Source organism: Streptopelia decaocto, assembly GCF_964273445.1.
Source record: "Streptopelia decaocto genome assembly, chromosome: Z".
Lineage (NCBI taxonomy): Eukaryota > Metazoa > Chordata > Aves > Columbiformes > Columbidae > Streptopelia > Streptopelia decaocto.
In genome coordinates, this window is record NC_138657.1 from 23,098,757 (window position 1) to 23,119,438 (window position 20,682).

A 20,682-nucleotide genomic window follows, 5' to 3' on the forward strand; every position below is an offset into this window, starting at 1 on the left:
CGGTTACAATATTAATGCTTTCTGAAGGTACGATCTGGCCTGTGAGTTTCATGTAAAACCTCTTCCTAACTGCACAGCTTAAAAGGGCCATGCAACCAATTGCAAATCACTGATAAATAAACTGTTGCCTGGTAAGTGGAAGAGAACGTTACAGCTACATCATCTCTTGGCACTGCATTCCAAAGCGTTAAAGAAAAATCTACATGATACTGCTAAGTTACTAAAATAATTTAATTAATCATGACAACATTCAAAATGTGTAAAGACTGTTACACTACTGGGCTTGAAAAAATATTAAACTGCAACATTATCCATTTTATCTCTTAGGGTGACTTGCTATAGTGTTCTATCACCCAAGTACGGAGAAAAATACTGAGGCTGTTAATAGCATGATATTAGCAACAGTATCATTTTCGACAGTTTATATATGCATTAAAAAACAAAATCAAAACAAACAAACAAACAAACAAAAAACAAACCATGAAAACTTTAAAATGTAAAATTATAATAATATTACTCTAATTAATTAATTAAAAATACTGTTTCTAGAAGAAACAGTAATGTATTAATGTATTCAATTCTGTAATCACAAATTTCCAGAACCTAAGAAGAAAATACACTTCGCTGTTTGATAAGACTTGCCTATGCAAACAATGACAAATGAGCTCTCATTTACTTTCTTTACACCAAGGCCAGCAGCGTAGAATTTGGAACAAGTAGGCGTGTGCGAATAGTAAAACAAATGTACATTTTAGCATCTAATTATTGCACAAAATTCCAGTGGCACATTTCAACAGGAATAATTTTAATTCTACAACAGTTCAGCTTAAAGGGGCATTGCCATGTAATGAGGTTTAAAAATGGTCTGTACATAGGAATGGATTTGGAATGAAGTTGAAAACAAACACATATGTATTACTTACTTCTTGTCAGTAGTTTGCTTTAATGCACCACCTCTCAAATTGCAGAGACAACATTCCTAAAAACAAACATAGTGTAGGAAAAATGTGAACTTTATTGGCTGGTTACCACTCAGTTTTATTCAACTCATCTTAAGGATATGTAAATTGCTAATATAATTAATTGTGGGGTTAGCACTTGATACTTACAAGCACTGCATTTCTTTATAGGAAAAATACAGGAATACAATAACGAAAAGAGAAACAACTCAAAAGAGCTAAAGAAAAATAAATTTTCAGTACTGCTCTTAAAGTGACAAAATCATTTTGAAAGCGATACCAAACACAAAAGCATTTAATCAGTACTGGCATAGAAACGCTTGAATTGTCACACAGCTTACTAAGGTAAAACAAAGTAAAATGACACGTGACTGTTTTATCAGAAGGCAGTGCGAAACTGACCTACAAGCCATTGATCCAACTCGAATACTTTGAAAACCTGCTTGTTCCTGAGAGTTCACAAATTTATAAACCTACAGAATACAAGGCAGGTTATGCTTTTTGCGAAAGTTCTCTTTGCTGCAGTATACCTTCACTGCCTTGATCTTCAACACAACTCCATCTGCTTTCAGGGCACTCAGCAAGGCACTTTTCAGTGGATCCCAGGTAATACAACAAACCCAAGGGGATTTTCCTACTGCTACTTAAAACTGTGCCTTTGAACAGATGCACAGGCTTTTCTACTTTCCAGTCCTCTCTCTCTTCAGTGTTCTCCTTTTCTGAACCTATCCTATGCCTTTTTTTTCTTTTCTTTTTTTTCCTTGTCCCTTCACAGGGACAGATGAGAAAGTGTTTCCAATGTTAGTTATTCTTCCTGTCACAATTTTTCTGGTCTCTACAAAGAATCAAATGCACAAAATGAAGTCAAGAAACCCTATGACTCTATATCTATACTCAGAAAGAAAGGTTGTTTCCTGAAGCTCTAAATTTAAGTTGCCCTTGCGGGGCAGGGGGGGGAGGGGGGGGGGTGTAATAATAATAATAAAAAAACCTACATCAAAAAACCCACCCAAAAAAACCCAAAACGAAACAAAAACACACAACACCACTGTTACATAATACGCCAGTCTGATCTCATCTTAAAACATCAAATAACGAAATTATCAATGTCTGTCATAAATATAACTGAATGCTTTATTACATTCCTATGAGAAAGACCTTTAATAACTAAAAAGATACTTCCTTGTCACAGATGAATCTTCTTTGCAATTAAGCACATAACTTTTTGCCTTATCTACCAAAACCATGGAGGGAAGGTTATTGTTTCTCCTTCTCCCTTAAGTGACCACACTCTTGAAGGCAGAGAAAAATTGCAGGAATCAGAATTACTCTAATACTATTTAGTCTGCCACTTCTCTGTCAAAAGAGAGATCAAGTCAACAACCTTCATGCTGTTCTAGATTCACACATGCAAAATTCAGTTTAACATAGAATCCTAGAATCCTTTTGGTTGGAAGAGTCCCTGAAGATCATCAAGTCCAACCATTAATCTGGGACTAAAGCACGTCCCTAAGAACCTCATCTACATATCTTTTAAACACCTCCAGGGATGGTGACTCCACCACTTCCCTGGGCTTCCAGTGCTTTACAACCCTTTCTGTGAATAAATTTTTCCTAATATCCAATCTGAACCTCCCCTGGTGCTACTTAAGGCCACTTCCTCTCATCCTATCACTTTCTACTTGGAAGAAGAGACCAGCACCCTCCACGCTACAACCTCCTTTCAGGTAGTTGTAGACAGTGATAAGGTCTCCCCTCAGCCTCCTTTTCTCCAGGCTAAATAACCCCAGCTCCCTCGACCACTCCTCCAACTTGTTCTCTTTGTATCTGTTGCTCTTCTTTGGATGTTATTAGGATAGTGAGGTGCTGCCATCTACACAGGTATACTCTCAAGCCATGTGAAGAATCTTAACCATCTTTCTTTTTTGATTGGAAAAAAATAAAAATCACATAGTTGGGAAATTTACTGAATTTCATAGGCATGAGGTGAAGACTGTCCTAAACTAGATGCTAAGGAATCACATTATAAAGGCTTTACATACATCACCATGCTGAAATTATTCTGATATAATCAAACAATTCTATTGAACAGTTAATGGGCACAGTGGACTTCTTCCAGTAAAGCACCATTACAGTTGTGGGAAATTTGCTTCTAATTGTCATTCAGTTCTCAAAGGCAAGCACTTATATGTGAAAACTACAGCATGAACAGCCTGCAGATCTTTAAACTTACCTGGGAATCCTGAGGTCTAACTTAGCACAACCTCAGAGTAATTCTACAGAACTGCACTCTCTTCAATCTCATTTACATTACAATCTCGCTTGCAAATCAGCAGAAGAAAGATCTGTTACTTCAGCTCCTCCTCTGACTGATTTTGACACCCTGGATGCCTGGGTCATGTTTTCAGCTATCAGTATTGTTTATCCTTACGAACAGAACTTGGCCACCTTCATAGTAAGATACTGACCAACAGAATGGGAGTAACAAAATAAATGAGCCAAGCAGCACAGAAAATAACACCGAAAATGGAACAGCCATTTATGAAGAGTCAAATACCATTATCTCCTGAAAATGAAGCCATGCAAGACTTCTTGATGATCGGATCCTCAACTCATCTACAGTTCTGCAGGAGCATGAAGCTAACAATGTAGAGGTAGAATTACATCTGTAGACTGGGGAACAGAGCATAAGTCTGACTCCACAGAAAAATGGGGACAAAGCTTCACTTTCAAATTTGAAAGTCCAGTGGATCCGCCACCTATGGATCCTTCATGTTTGTTGTTTTTCGGTTTGGTTTGGTTTTTTGGGTTTTGTTTTGTTTTTCTGAAGCATATTCTTAATATTTGCCATAAAAATATTTTAACTGACTGCTTCTCTGTTTCGCAAAATAACAGTGGTTTTCCCGCTGTTTTATAAAATTTGATGTTCTTACGCCAGCTTACTTTGAAATCCATTAATTAAATAAGGATGAACTTTTCCTGCTTCTAATATGTATCTTTTTACTTTTAAGCAAAACCTTAATCTGATAATCTGCAGTGTAACTTATTAACACAATTACAGAGACAGTCCAAGGCCCTAAAGAAGCTCCACAAATATTAATAAATTAAGCTAAAATAGCACAGGAAGCGACATCATATAAGAAGATATTGCTAACAAATTTCTCCTGAAGGTTTACTGTCTCTTTATCACTGTGAAAATAAAGAATTGTGAGTTAGATGTTGCAAAAGACAGAAAGCATAATTCTTACCTACTCACTGAAAAAAAAAGAAAAAAAAAAAAAGAGAGAAAGAAAAAGAAGAAGGGGGAGCAGGAGTGGGAAAAAGGCAGCCCAGAGGAAAGACAAAGCGTCCGTAAATAGCTTGCTACCAGCTAGAAAGAAAAAAAAAATTGCCATATGCAGAACCTATAGGAACCATATTTAATCCCTTCTCAAAACACACCTATACAAAACTTTGGTGAGTAGACAGTGGTGATGGGTAATAACTGTTCATTGTCTGCTGAATACAGGTTATAAATCTTAGGCCTAGAAGAATGAGAAAATTTCACTAGCGTTCACATAGCAAAACTGGGTGGGAAGGACCACAAGCTTAAAGCTCATTAAATCCATTTTGTAAATCCTGTCTGCATTGCAATATATTGTCCCATATCCATGTGACATGGCTATTACTTTACCTCCAGTTTCAACATACTGCAGGCAACAAAAACACAGGGGACCTGACATGTAGAAAGACTAATATTCTGAATACAGGTATACCTGCCATGGATGGCAGTGAAACCACATGTGAACTAGCATCTTTTACAATGTTCTCACAAAGAAAGAGAGTGTTTGTCCATCCATGTGTGTCTGCTGTAGGCCTATGTGTATCAGAATAGGAACAGATTTCATTGTAGAGAATCACTTTAGAACATATCCAACCTGAGTCACAATTGCTTTGCAAATCCTTTGAACAAGCAATTCTGTCATTTGTATTTGCATTATGTAACAATTTCTTAAGCATATTATTTTACACTTATCTAAATTTAATCTTAGACCATTTTAAATTGCTCATCTGCTTAAAAAATCTCCATAACATTCCAGAACTACAAAGAAAACTCTCCCAGCATCTCTATAAAGTAAGACATCTCCATATAATTCACAAGCTTTAGCACACTAATGTTCATCTTTTAGCTTTTTAGTGGAGAGGATGCATTTTTTGTCATAACAATACAGATCATTTCCACATTTTCTGGACTAAACACTTCCCCTTGCTTACAATGAAACCCCATTTTGCAGGCAGCATTCCTAACCAGGTTTATTTTTAATTTCTCTGTTTCAGTCACTGCTGGAAACTGCAGTGAAAGCCTAAAGACAATGTGAATTAACCATGTTTCCTTTAGGACATATTTCCAAAAGATGGATCACCTTTTTTGGAATGATATTCCACTACTCACACATAGCTGCATATTAATTATTGTTGCATGGACAAATACCACACAAAACCCAAGTTTGTTCACACTCATTTATATTTTAAAACGAATGGATTTGGTTGGTTTTGAGTATTTTTACACTGCCAAAATTCAAAGTCATACACAGAAATGCTTAAAAAAAGCAGTTTGCATGCTTCCATATTTGCATACTTATTCATCAGCATGTAAGACCAGCAGCTGTTTGACACAGCAAGGCAATAGAGCTTAGTGAAGCCATAGCAGAAGCATACATACTAAGTCATATCATGGCTATTCTTATGGACAACTATGAACATGCCTGACATTATCACCTTTCTTGATAAACTGCTGTTTCTCCTTTCCTCTAAGACCCTATAAACTACAACTGTATCTCCAAAGAATGATGTTTATCCATTTAAATGACATACATAACTTATGTTGGTGGATGAAGATGGGGTAAAACAGAACGTATGTTCTTTCTAATGAATATTTTCTGATACAACAATTTCCTCATAAAATGTAGTCTCCATAATCAACCTAACAATCTCTTCCAACTCTTTGACATCCTTGCCGTTATGAAATTTTTCATGACAGCTAACCTGAAGATTCCTGCTGTACCTTAAGCCTTTTTACTTTATGTACCGTAAACATGAAAAACAGATTGTTCCTTTCCTTTTTGCCCTTTTCCATCTGCAGGCCCTTAGTACATTAAACAACCACAACTCTTTCACCTACTGTCTTCACCTGCAGCCATGTTTTCTTGTCTGAAATGTAAAGACAACAAATCCTCAGTGATGTCAGGCAAACCATGTTTAGTTGATACATCTTGCCTCCCACATCTAGGGAGATGTTTTCACACAGTGTTCAACTTTGGGCCACAGTGACTTGTTAAGCTCACCCACTACAACCTTCAGGACCCCTTCTACAGCAGCAGCTGATAGCACTGTTCCTCATTCCTTTGTCTCGATTCCAGCTTTAGTATCTTGCACTTTTCTCTGTTTAACTACATCCTGTTTGCTAGAATATCTCAACAATTTATCTAGAACTTGTGCGTTTCCAATTAACTTAACTTCACAGTCCTCATTTGAAAAAAAAAAAAAACAAAAATGAAAACCAAAAAACAAAAGCTTGTATTCAGCTAACATCAGCTGCGAAGTGATAACTACAGAGGCTGTGGTAGATCAGGCCAGAAAGAGAAGACAGGGTGGTGTTTGAGACATGCCAGTAAAATCACGAAGGTCTTAGAAAGGGACTTGACTAAGTACTCCAATACAATAACTAGGTGGTTGCTATCAAAGGAAAACAGAAAATAGCAGATTCAAAACAAACAAACAAACATTCTTCAAAGAGTACGACTGCTTGTCAGATGTGGATGCTACAATTTTACATCCCTTGAAAAAGTAGCTGCATGAAAGTCCATGAAAGAGAAATCCACAAATGTTACCTTTTACTTGATAAATAAAAAGATACTACCTTTGGCTAAGGCAGTTTCTTATTCGTTTATTGTAGGAGACTGAGGGAGCAGTAGGGAATGCTTGTCCAAGACTTATATTCCTCCCTAGGTACTCTTTTCTGGCTGTGGTAAAGAGAGGATAAGAGGCTACAATACACTTTGGTTTAATTCATTATTGCATATTTTACAATCCTATGTAACTGGCCATTTCTAAATTTTCACAAAACACATTTTTAAATGTTTTAGAAAAGATACCTAAGTATTAGGAAAATTGCGTCAAGTGGAAGTGCCAAGTACACACTGCAATATACATTATATATAATATACATTTAATTATCACTTGTTCCTAAGGTTTGTGATTCTGAAAAACAAACAGAACGTATTCACCAAACTTTATGATTATTATAAAGTTATTGTGATAACTGTGTTATCACAGTTTTATTTAGCAGTGATAGCAGAACAAATAATTTCAAATATACATTTTGGCTAGTGCTTTGATGCATTTCAATTTTGATAAGGTCTCCAGCATTAAACAGAACACTATTTATCCAGTTAACAATAGGTTTACTCTTTTTTTAATCACCTCTTTTCCCTGTGTATCTGTTGACTCTGATTAGTGTCTAAAAGCAATCAAAAATCTAAGAAAAGTGGTTACGACTTTTTTTTTTTTTCCCCAAATATTTCTAATAAGTGGTCAGAACAGTTTTCAGTTTTAAGAGTGAACTGGTACAAAGCCGTGTCACAATAACGCTGGCTTACTAGTCTCATTTAAAAGTAGCTGGCTTGTAGAAAATCCTAACTAATTAAAACAGACATCTAAACTTGAACTCTGCCACAGCTAAGTCAAACAGATATAAGTTGGATGGCTAAGGTGGTAAACATATTGTTTTCTTCAAGCCACTCTGGTAGGTTTTTTTTAGATCAGAACCTTTGAACTGAAAATACAGACCCTTAGTCTTCCACCTTCACTCTCAATTGCCTTGTAATGCCCAAGGTCACAATTCCTAATAGTATTAATACAGATGTGCACTTTGATATGGCATTGCTGCCCTACTGGCTATGTCATTTCCCCGACTTATTTATATTTGTGTCTGTATTTATCCTTGTGTAAACAGAAAAGTGTTCACGTTTCTCTTAACACATTTGAAAATGTCATTTTCAGAAATGGTCCACTAAGGAATATTTTAATCTTTCCACTCCAGGGAATAATTTTCACTCAGAAAACAGCTTTTGGAATTATTTAATTTCAATTCAGACACCACTACTCTCTGCACTTAAATCTATCACCTTAAAATTAGCTTTTCAGTGACAAACTTCATCTTTTAATAGTTTTTAATATTGTTTTAATATTGTTAAAAATAACAAATTACAGGCAAATTGAGGGTTATCGAGTAAAACAACTCACTTTCCTGTCTGAGAACACCATTTCTTCACGGAGTTGCCAGATGCTACCATTAAAACTCTCAATCTTCAGTTGTATATAAATGCTGTCAAAATTCCACCACCATCTGCCTCAACAATGCCAAAATTTTTATTAATAATAGGAACTTTGAGAAAAGCATTTCAACTTCTTTTAATAAGAAAAAAGTTAAAGGAAGATCTTACACTGTCCAAAAGGATAAACTATTATCCATTCTTTTAGCTTTTGTAGATGCTTAAAGTTCACACTGACTGGGGAGGCTGAGTAATTCCATGAAAGAGAAATCCAACACAAGTTAATATTTATATAATCTTTGGTGGTAAGCGTCTTGAAAATTGAGGGTGGTTGCACTTCTGCTATGGATGAATATTTTATTCTTTTACATGCATTCAAATCTGTTCAAGACATCCACCTTTGGCAATTTAAAGTTTACACATCATCAGATACTCCGTTTCCACATTTTAGTAGCCTAATCCAGCAAACACTGAGTCTGTCCTGTCCTTGATTCACGGATGGCCAAAAATTTCCTTGCAATTGCAGCTCCTAGGTCATGTCAGGCTGACGCAACAGTACACAGGGTAAGTGGTCTTTTGTTGTGCTGACCATGACATAGCATTTTTGAGAACACTGAACTGCAAGAATGTGAAAAGCAGGAGAGAGTTGGCTGGGATAAGAAGACTTGGAGAAGGACAGGAAAGAGAGGTGAGACGGGGAATGAGAGTAGGGAAACAGGAGTAGGGAGAGAACTCTGCTGTCAGAGAACAAATGGGAACTGGTGTGAGGCAACTGAAATCAGAATCAAAACACTCATTACAGATAACTGGCTTAAAAATAAGTCCCGCACTATGCAGGGGGGCCTAGACGTCCCTTCTCACTAAAATGTGCTTATCCAAATTAAAAAACACATTAAAGTGTGAATTGGAGACTATTGTTGACAGTGTTGAATATGAAATATTTTCTGCAAAAGTAGTTACAAAATACAAAACTGATCATTCCTCCTGCAAAATATGAGACTGTGAAAATCAGTGCCAGAGGATAAAACTGAGGCTAAACGATTAGCAAACACACAAACAAAAATGCAGTGCTGGTATTTCCACTGATAAACAATATTTAGGATTATTCCTATTATTATAAAACAATAGTTGGAAGTGACAGTAAATATTAGACCTAAACGTCAACATCTTTAGATGAAAATTTGTATCTTCAAGAAAGCAGCCCAGCACCCACTGTGGAAGGCAGGATATGCTGTTCCTAGCCATTTACACCTTTCCCCCCCGCCCCGCTCAGTGATTTTGCAGCAGTACTCCTGGAGGTCAAACATGGTCTTTGAGGACAAATTTATATAGGATGAGGTTGGTGGAGGTTCTCTGGTCCTGTTCCAGTTCCAAGCAGAGCCAGATTCAAAGCTTCATCGGACTGAAATCCTGCTTCACCCCCCAGGAAATGGACAAACCCCTCCTTGGTAAATGAGAGTACCCACACACCTGGAGGTACCCGCAGCTGTCAAGACTTTTCACACGGATATCAGTGGCAAAAGTTGATTTGGTAAACTGCAATGAAGAGAATCCAAAGCCAAAATGGCCTTTGGGTAAGAGCATTATGGCCCTTAGGTTAAAAAGATATTCTCTGGGTTTAACAGTCTTTAATTCAGTTTCTGTGACACCATAATGGAAACCCAGTATTTAGAAACCCATTAAAACATGTTGTGTCAGAGGCTGTTTTTTGTAAGCAATGTATATCCTGTTACTAGACTAACACCAAAACCAGAAAGAAATACCATGCTACACACCTCCAAGTCCACACATGGTTACCAGCAGCATTTGTAAGTAATTCTGCCAGTAAATCACCTTTCTGCAGAGAAGGCTCAGGAATATCCAGATTAAAAAAATTTAAAAATCAGGCCTTACTGTTCTGAAAAGAGAAAAGCACAGAAAACCTAAAGTTTTAGCTTTTCCTGCTACAGCCAGATTTTTATGTCCAATAATTTCTTTTTATGAACAATACCCAAATGTTTTTAAAGTTTAGTAGCAAAAACAGTCTGAAAATTAAGACTGTATACCAACTCAGATGTAATGAGTTGATTTTGGCAGTGAAATCAGGCTGTGAAAACAGGAGTTAATAACAGAAATGCTGGCACTGTATCAGTGAGAAAGGCATCACTACAAAAACATTGTTCAAAACCATTATTTTCAGTAGGGTGAAAAGGGTAGTTTCTGAGCTAGAATGCAGAAAGCTCTCATGTGCCACTTTACCGATGCCCTGTGAAAAAAATAAAATAAAATAAAAATTCCTTCAGCTGAAGTAATGGGCTACTCTGAGCACAAAATACAAACCAAAAGTCTGAATATCAACAGTAAAATATAAAGCATGAAAAAGCTCATCTACCGAAAAAAATATTCTGCTAAACTGTTTAATACTTGTTATTCAACACAGGATCTGCTCTCAAAATCACTGCAAACTGACCAGATTACATGATAAACTACTTCTATAGTGCTATGGAGGGTTAGAATAATTTGTGAAAAGTCATGCAGCTTCTTTAGCGACCTCATTACTATGAAGTAAGGCACTGAAGTGCATTTACCTGTCTCCTTACTTGCTCTTCTTTCTCTTTCCTGTCCCAAATCTTTATTGTCCCAAATCCTTTTGTCCTCTAAATAACAAAGGCACTTACTTTTATGCACTACAGCTACTAGGTGACCACATCCTTGCACAATGTACAGTACGCTGCATTCTCTATAATGCCAGTCATTATTCTTCCTGACTTCACTAGCTTTCTTTGGCTGAAGCATTTAAGATTAATGAGGCGCTTAGTCCCAATCAAGGCACTTTGTATGAATACAGTTACACCTTCAGAAGCCATGCAGATGACTTATTTAATATTATTTGATTTTTTTAATTGTCTTGGGGGATTGATTTATGGCTATTTTTTATCCATTAGTATAGTGTCCTGGTTTTGATAAAAAACAAGTTTCTCTTTCAGTGAATTTTGCCTGTCAGCTAAAGCCTTCATATTAACTGCATTTTCCTGGAGAACCAGACACATGTTTTGGTAAACCTAGCAATGGAATGAGAAGTTATTGATAAGCACGGATGGACATCTCGCGAGAGGGGCGACGAGAAACAAGTGACCAAGAAACTCACCAACTGTGTATAACATCCCATTCATGTGAATACTTCATATAAAAGTGGGAGATCACGAGGATCTCATCCCTTTTCCCTTCTGCTTATGGCTGACATTAGGAGAGGACCTTGCTAGTCGTCCCTGTGAACTGAGGCCTAGTGAGAGACTGAATCCAGCTCCAGTTGGCTGCAGAGTCCAATCCAGGACTTTGGGGAGCCGGCTCTGCAGTTGCTGAGACTTTCAAGATTGGTTTTGTATATTTTGTATTATTTTCTCTATTCTTATTAGTAGCATTAGTAAAACATCTTTAATTTTTTCCAACTCTCTTCTCTCCCTCTCCCTGTCCTTCTTTCCCTCCCAATCGCCTGTCCTTAGTGGGAAGCAGGGAGAGAGAGGGGCAAAAAGGGGGAAGTGGGGGGGAGAGGAGGTTAACAATACATCTGCCAGGGTTTTATTGTCACCCCACAATCTAAACCCTCGACAGATAATTGGCGCCCAACGTGGGGCGAGAGAAAGGAGTAAATTTGAAGATTTTTGGCTTTTCTACCGCTCTGACGTACCTTTCAATTTTCTTGGCACGGTACCAACTCATAGAGTTGTGATACTCGCACACCTATTTGCTTCAGACATTATTTAGTGGTATTAAGGCAAAGTGAATTACATTGATTTAAAGATGTTATGGCATAAGTTGTATCAGTTATTTTCTACATTGTGCTCACTGATTCCATATATGTGTTGGTGTTTCTTTTTAAATCGAAGTATTCATTATATAACAACAAGAAACTGGACAATGATCATGATGATATTTGTGTGGTTTGTCACTGGTTTATTTAATTATATTGCAGCCGCTAATGAATTTCTACTTGTTTCTGCTTTACATTGAAAAGCCTCCAGGAGAGATTAAAGAGCAGTATGGCTCTGTGTTTGCTAATTGGTCAAGCGAATCTTTAGAAAGGCTGAGTAACAATACTTTTGTTTTTTCGCTAGGACAGTTTGCAAATGTTTTAGAGAACTTTGAATATCCTTGGAGCTTTGATAGAACAGTGATGGTGTTATCTGGTTTTCTGAATGTGTGTCAGTTTATGTTACTGTTAAGAGAAATGGGGTTCAACAGGGGGTTTGCGTCTCTTTTTAGTCCTGAGATTTGCGGTGTGTCTTCGGAAGCTTTAGCAAAAAGCACTCCGAGCCGCTCGAGAAAGAGCAAAACAGCGAAAGCTGCCACTGCAGCCACTGGCCCCCCCAACCGCGGCTTCACAGGCTGAAGCTACAGCTCCTCCGCAGAGCTCCTCTGCCAAGGTCGCTGCAGATAACATTACTTCTCCAAGAAACTCACCAACTGTGTATAACACTCCATTCACGTGAATACTTCATATAAAAGTGGGAGATCACGAGGATCTCGTCCCTTTTCCCTTTCCCTTTTCTCTTTTCCTCATGGCTGACATTAGGAGAGGACCTTGCTAGTCGTCCCTGTGAACTGAGGCCTAGTGAGAGACTGAATCCAGCTCCGGTTGGCTGCAGAGTCCAATCCAGAACTTTGGGGGGCCGGCTCTGCAGTTGCTGAGACTTTCAAGATTGGTTTTGTATATTTTGTATTATTTTCTCTATTCTTATTAGTAGCATTAGTAAAACATCTTTAATTTTTTCCAACTCTCTTCTCTCTGTCCTTCTTTCCCTCCCAATCACCTGTCCTTAGTGGGAAGGGGGGAGAGGGAGGGGCAAAAAGGGGGAAGTGGGGGGGAGAGGAGGTTAACAATACATCTGCCAGGGTTTTATTGTCACCCCGCAATTTAAACCCTCCACATACAGACAAATTCAGTAGCGCTCTTCTTTTTCATCAGTAAGCATCACCAAACAGGACCTACCACCTAGTATAATATAAAGTATCATTTAACAGAACTAAAACCAATATTTAATTGTGTAAGCAGAGGAATGAGAAGGAACTCTCCCTCCTAAGAAGTGAATTGTGAACTTTGAAGCAATGTTTGTACCAGTGTTTCATAACTTCCATTTTATTTTCCACTGCACAAAACGTTTATTTCTCCTTGTTTTCCAGTCAGCCTTCCTTTCAGGATTTAAGGCCCTATCCAGAGGGAATTCCTCAGACAGGTCTTCCTCAGTTACATCTCCTTCTCCTGGGAATCAATGTGAAGTGGAAGGAAAACAATTCAGACATTCAGGAAACTGGAGTTTCAAATAATAGGTATTTTCTGATAATTAAATCTTCTCCTTTTGTGCACTTTTCTGATGCAAAAACTGAATTTTTCAAGGCATGTGGATATATAGTTCCCACAATGACTCAAATCACAGTTTCACATCTTCTGCAACAGCTGCAGCTTTTAAGAGTGCTTATCCTGAATGAGAAATCGGATGAATACAATTTTTTCATTTCATGCAGAAACTTGAAGTCTGAACCATGTTAGTTGGAATGCAAAATACACTATTTCCTACAGTAAAAAAAAAAAAAAAAAAAAGTTGTGCAAATAAGTAATTATCTTTAATTATGTCTCCCTCTCCAGAGAGACTTATGGTACCACATAGCAATTTAAAATACAATCAAAATACCATACGTATAACAACACATATGGAAAAAATTAAACAAATAAAAAACCTGATTCATAAAAGAAGCATACGCATATAATTCAAAGGTAGCATAAAACTTTCAGCTGCAGGTTGGCACAACTAACATAAATTGCAGATTTTTAAAAGAGAAAGGAGTATTCTGGGCAGCAGTGTATTCAATTAAGCTGTCTTTTTTATAGATGTACAGAAGATTGGTTAAAAGAGAACCACATTTATCTTAACTATAATGCTACGATTACATAAAAGTATTTTACTATTTTGAAGTGAAAGCTGTTAGGATAAGCTAAGGTTATTGCCCAAACTCCAAAGAGACAGTAACATTATCCTAAAATGACAAATAGGACCCAAATAAGTATCAGCAATTCTTAATCATGCTGCTGTCAGCAATGAGGTTCCATACAAGCACAAATACAGTAATAAATGTAAGTTGTATATTAAACTGATAATTTTTTATCCAAAGAGAACTACACTCGTATTACTTTGCAAACAATAACACTATTCAAATGCAAAATAGAACCATAGAAAAAAGAATCCCCAGTGTCTACTTCATCCTTCTGGCTCAAGGCACAATCAAGTCTTCTTCAACTATTCCTGGAAAATGTTTATCTAACATGTTTTTAGAAATCATAAATTATAGGATTCTACAACATCTCTACAGATCCTACCCCAGTAGTTCACTATTTCTAGAAATAAAAAATTGCAAAATTTCCTGGTTTTAACATAAACTTCCGCTGATGCAGTTTAAAGTTGCTACGAGTCATCTTGTCCCTAAAATGAGAAAATGGCAATTGATTGTGTTCCTCTTTGATATACACACATAATTTTACATGAGAGAATGCTACTTATTTCCTTTCTGACTTCCCCTGGCTGTACTAAGTTAATTCTTTTCAGTCCTCCCTTCTGGAATGATTGAGATCTATCAGGAATGATCAAAAGAATTTTGGGTTTTGTTTTTCGCAATTTCAATTGCACCTCTTTTTTTCTCGATCCCATTCAGACTCATGTTTTTTTGCGCCACCTGTTAGAAACAGTTCTTCAGCTGGGCTCTCATCGGAGCTGAAGAGAACAGAAAGACTGTTCTGTGTGGTTTTCAGGCTTTACTTCCAGTGCAAGGATTAAACATCCTGGTATAATGTTTCATGCTCTATAGAACTGATGACATAGGTTCAGTTTGCAACCAGAATGGTCACAACTACAGTTGGCAGCAGGAGCTACTGCTTAGGCAGGTACTTCCATCTTATATGGAAGCCAAATTACTATAGTGAACTTCAGCCTACAAAATGCCTAACACCCTTGGTACTTACAGAAAATGCATCAGGAATGATTCTTATTAATCCTTTCACTTCATTGAAATATTGAAATAACTGAAGAAAACAATATTTTGAATAATGCCTGAGACATACTTCACAGTATTCTGGAAGTTTATACCTTGATAACTTCACATGAAATATACTCTCCCATCTCCCACAGGCTCATCTTAAATGACCTAAAGCAGACCAGTTTAGACTTCCACATTTGTTCCATAAGGACATTAAAAGTGTTCAGCAAATGATGCACAGAACTTTATCATTCTCAGTGATGTCAAGAGTCTGAAGAGAATGATGACTGTGGCCTGAGGTACTGTGGGTTGAAAGCAAATCCATATTTCCATATGTTTGGCAACTATTGATTTATATCATATCTCTTCTGTCCCTTGAATATCAGGATTTAAAACACTAGTAAAACCCTGTGGAAGTTAGGACGCATGAAATCCTTTGCTCATTCTGTATTCCCATGAGCTGTTACAGCAAAAAGTTGGGTTGTTCTTAAATACATGTATCTTTGTTACTCTCTAGGTGTTCAGAAATTGATAGATTCATCATTTGTTTAGTTCTCTTGGGATCCAAGATAGGCTGACTGCTGCATAATTCCTTGGGTCACCCATTTCCTCCCTTTTTAAAAAGCAACATGAAATTTTCCATGCTGCTTGCACCTCATTTAAGCTTCAAAAACTCTCAGAGATAATCACTAATAGTTCTGAGATTGCTTCAGCATCTGAAGAGTTTTGAAAGACCCTACTGTTAATAAAAGTGAACTGGGTATCGTTAATGTATGATTAAACAACAGAGCATTATTCAGATCCTTCAAACTGCTATTTAACTCAGGTAGCAGATGACTATTATCTATCACTCCTACATCCTTCTGCCGACAATGAACAGTTCACACTGACATGTGAACAACTTGTAATAACAACACACACAAGATAGCAGACTATGGAGGACAAGTTTTAAGTAAACTTAATATTGGTGAGGTCTATTCAATCTTCAACATTTCATTACAACTTGCCAACTGAATGACAACTTATGATATTAAAAATGTGAATTTTACTCCATAATCATATCTCAATTAAGAGGTCTCTTGGGGCATAAGTTCATTTCAGTCAGGTCACCAAACCAGCTGTAGAAAGATGAAGCTGTCAGTACTGACAATTTAGCTGTACAGTAATCAATACATTAAAAAACCACAGCAATTCAGTTAGATATATAATAGACAAAGGTTACATTAAATAAATTGTCCAAGTGGGCAACACATACTGTCCAGCCTTTGCACAGTGAAAATGGTGCTCCATTTCATTCCTACCATCTTCTTGTCACCTACCACATAAAATTCCATAAATCCACTAAGTCTTCAACCAGAACTACAGGAGAGAGTCCAGCAGAGGACTACAAAGAAGATCAGGGAACTGGAGCATCTGAGAGACTTGCATCTGTTTAGCCCAGTGAAGGCAAGGCTGAGAGGGGACCTTATTTATACTTATATAAATATATCTACTATATATATATGTCTACTATATAAATATATATGCTACATATAACCATACATAGTTATATATAGTTATACACTTATATCTTAAGAGCATGTATCAAGAGGATGAGGTGAGACTCTTTCCAGTGATGCTCAATGACAGGATAAAGGGCAAGGGCCACAAACTGAAACACGTAAGTTCACAGAATCATAGAATAGTTGGGTTGGAAGGAACCTTCAAAGGTCATCTAGTCAAATCCCCTGCAATGAGCAGGGACATCTTCAACCAGATCAGGTTGCTCAGAGCCCCGTCCAGCCTGGCCTCGGAAGTCTTCAGGGATGGGGCATCTACCATCCCTCTGGGCAACCTGGGCAGGTGTTTTATCACCCTCATTTTAAAAAATTTCCTCCTGATGTCTAACCTGAATCTCCCCTCTTTTAGTTTAAAACCATTACCCTTTGTCCTGTTGTAACACACCCTTCTAAAAAGTCTGTCCCCTTCTTATAGGGGACAGACTTATAAGTGTACTTATAAGTATTGAGAGGTTGCAATAAGTTCTCCCTGGAGCCTTCTCCAGGCTGAACAACCCCAAATCTCTCAGCCTATCCTCACAGCAGAGCTGTTCCAGCCCTCTGATCATTTTTGTGGCCTCCTCTGGACCCACTCCAAGAGGTTCACGTCTTTCCTGTACTGAGGGTTCCAGAGTTGGATAAAGGACTCCAGGTGGGGTCTCACCAGAGTGGAGTAGGGGGGTGGAATCACATTCATCAACCTCCTGGCCACACTTCTTTTGCTGCAGCCCAGGACATGATTTGCCTTCTGGGCTGCAAGTGCACACCGCTGTCAAATCTTTCATCCACCAGTACCCTCAAGTCCTTCTTAGCAGGGCTGCTTTCAATCCCTTCATCCCCCAGCCTGTAATGACACTTGGGGTTGCCCTGACTCATGTGCAGAACCTCGCACTTGCCCTTGTTGAACCTCATGAGGTTCACATGGGCCTGCATCTTGAACTCTTCCAGGCCCCTCTGGATGGTATCCTGTCCCTCAGGTGTGTCAACTGCACCACTCCGCTTGGTGTCATCCACAGCTTGCTGAGGGTACACTTGATCCGAATGTCTACATCACTGACGAAGATGTTAAGCACTACTGATCCCAACATGGACCCCTGAGGGACACCACTTGTCCATGACCTTTTGAATATGATGGCAGTCAGCTTAGCATAACAACTGCCAGCTCCCCCGGCACTCATGGGTACATCCCATTGAGGTCATGGATTTGTGTGTGTCTGGTTTGCCTGAATGAAATGTGATCTCCCCTGACTAAGGGAAAGTCTTCCTTTCTTCAGACTTTCCCTCTTACCTCCAAGGCCTGGGACTCCTGAGGGCCGGCCTTAGCAGTAAAGACTGATGTAGACTGAATTAAGGATTAACTTATCTATACTATTCTGCTTAGCCAATACAAACTATACTACTTCTCACCTTAAAACCTGAACTCACTGTCACCCCTGCCAAGGGGATGTTTAACCAACAAGAACTGCTAATTTCCGTATCTGAGTACATATGATGGTTGGTGAGTTTTGGGAATTTTTTTATGCTAGTGAGGGTAGTATTGGTGTTAGAATGATTGTTAGTGTGAGGAGAATGGAGGTGTTAGGGAGTAGGGCAGGTTCCATTACTTTTACTTGGATTTGCACCAAAATGAATGGTTCCTAAGACCAGCGGATTGCTATTATCCTTTAAAAGCAAGGGCACTGAGGTTTTAGATTCAGGTATTATGAATGCACACACAACCAAATCCTGCAACTCCTATGACTGACAGCCACCTGATGACTCCTAGCTAATCTCAAAAACATAGCACTCCCCCCACCAACAAACCTAATAGCAGAATTAAATATTACAATTTCACTGTTCAACTGATCTATCCTTACAATCATTTTAACTGGAGTTGCAACCCTATTAACCACTTCATACACTCTATACGACTAATAACCCAATGAGGGACATTACCAACGCACATCACACCTACTCAAACACAAGAGCATTTTCTGATAGCCCTCCATATCATCCTGCACGCCCTGCCTGAGCAAAGTGCCGCACTGCCACCTCCGTGTTTGCTCACTGTGCTCCTCGTCGCCTGTGTTCCCCAGAACCATTTGAATCTCCTGCAAAACCCTCATCAGCCTCTCTTGCAGTAGCTGTCGTTTCCTGGCACGAATGCCACAGCAGAATCTTCCTCAGGTGTCCCCGGCTCCAGGAACACTGATGTCTGCCACGATCCCGTGCTCAGCCACGGGAACCAGCTGCTACCACCGCTGTGTGGCTCTCTGACTCTGAACAGCAGGAGAAGCTTTGGGGCTGACAGTGCACTGGAACAGTGAGGTTCCACAAGACAGGCCGTGGATTCTACTTCTCTGGAGATATTAAAAAAACACCTGGATGCAATCCTGTGCCACCTGCTCTGCATGAACCTGCAAGAGGGTTGGACTAGATGATCTCCATATGTCCCTTACAACTCCAACCGTTCTGTGACTCTCTCCAGTTCCTAGAGTGTGTTTTGAAAAAACAACAGTACTAAAAGCACTTCACATAAAGTTTCCATCTAGCTATTTTCTGTATGTTTTTTGTATCTCTTCCACTACTTCATCTCATCTCCTCAAATAATTTGGCCAAAAAGAACTTTCCCTAAAGATAAGATCTTCCTTATTTTCAGAAACGTATATGCATCACAGCAGATACTAAATCTATTCAGTAAAATGTGCATAATTCTTCTCAAATTAATGTCCTTGTGTGCAAATTTTTGCCCCAGAAGTTTGTAAAAGAAAAATCCCAGTCAGATAAAGCTTTAATCTTTTCACCAACATTTTCCTCTTTCTACCGTTTTACCCAGTTTCCCCTTTATTGTCCCATACTGAACATAAATGAGTCACACTAGTCATTATCTCAACGGTTTTGTTCTTTTCTTTCACCTACCACTGCACTATCTGAATACCCTCTTCACTTCAAGAACATTTGTAAAATAACCTTAAAAGCCCAGGACAATTTTAGAATCCTTTCTACAACACAGTGTTAACAAATTACAAAAAAAATATGTTTTACTATTTTTCAGAACCTTTGATTTTAAAATATGCACTGTAGTCAAAAGGGAAAAACTCTCCCCAAATTTTCCCTCAAATGTGTTACTGTCACAATGCAGTTAACATCAGACTCCAAGGCAAAGTTCTAAATTTTTCCGTTTTTTTAATAACAAATCTGATTCAGTCCTATTGCTGTCACACACAGTATTTAATGAATGACAACTCAGAATTCCCATACTTGCACATTGTAGCATATCTCCCCTGAAAAGAAATTAACAAAGCTTCTTCATATAGCAGCAAGGCTTTCTAGCAGTGTTTGTTTAACTGATAATTAGATTCTGAGTTAACAGCTACCTGTCATTTGCTAGAGCAAGCTTATGCTTTTCCCCTGACTTCCGAACAGTAGTCACAAAAGTTGTTCAAGACATCCTGAAACTCATCCAGTCTGCTAAGGAAACTATAATGAAGTTTTCTGGTTATCAATGAAATATGAAAATTGAATTCTACCTAGTAAGAATGCCTTTCCTACTAAAATGAAAACACATTACAGAGATAGAAATTGATTCAATAAATAATTTAATAGCTATAAATCGAGAGAACATAGGACTAAACATTAGAGATGGACCATATTTTTGTAATGAGCAATCACTTCTTTCCTTTTGTTTTCCCCAGCTTAGGTAATATGAAGATTAAAAATACCAATTCCTCCTTTGTTTCCTTAACTCTCAGCATTCAAGAAAGATCCTTAAAATGTTGACAGTGTAAACAAACAAACAAACAAAAATATATACATACATACATACATATATATATATATATATATATATTTACTGTTACTTTTAGTTTGCTGATGCTATGATCGTGA

The 20,682-nt window shown here is 38.0% G+C and overlaps 1 protein-coding gene across 7 annotated transcripts in view; it reads right to left on the reverse strand.

Annotated features, from left to right (window-relative positions):
• The window catches only part of KDM4C (lysine demethylase 4C), a 260,034-nt gene that overhangs the window by 73,355 nt on the left and 165,997 nt on the right, over positions 1-20,682 (reverse strand). For 6 of the 7 annotated variants that reach the window (XM_082075475.1, XM_082075473.1, XM_082075474.1 and 3 more), the window contains exon 16: positions 924-979. In XM_082075475.1, the coding sequence (XP_081931601.1) occupies positions 924-979 (56 nt within the window). Of the gene's footprint in view, positions 1-923; positions 980-13,425; positions 13,824-20,682 lie in introns of those variants that run through there. The other variant, XM_082075478.1, reaches the window with a different exon arrangement.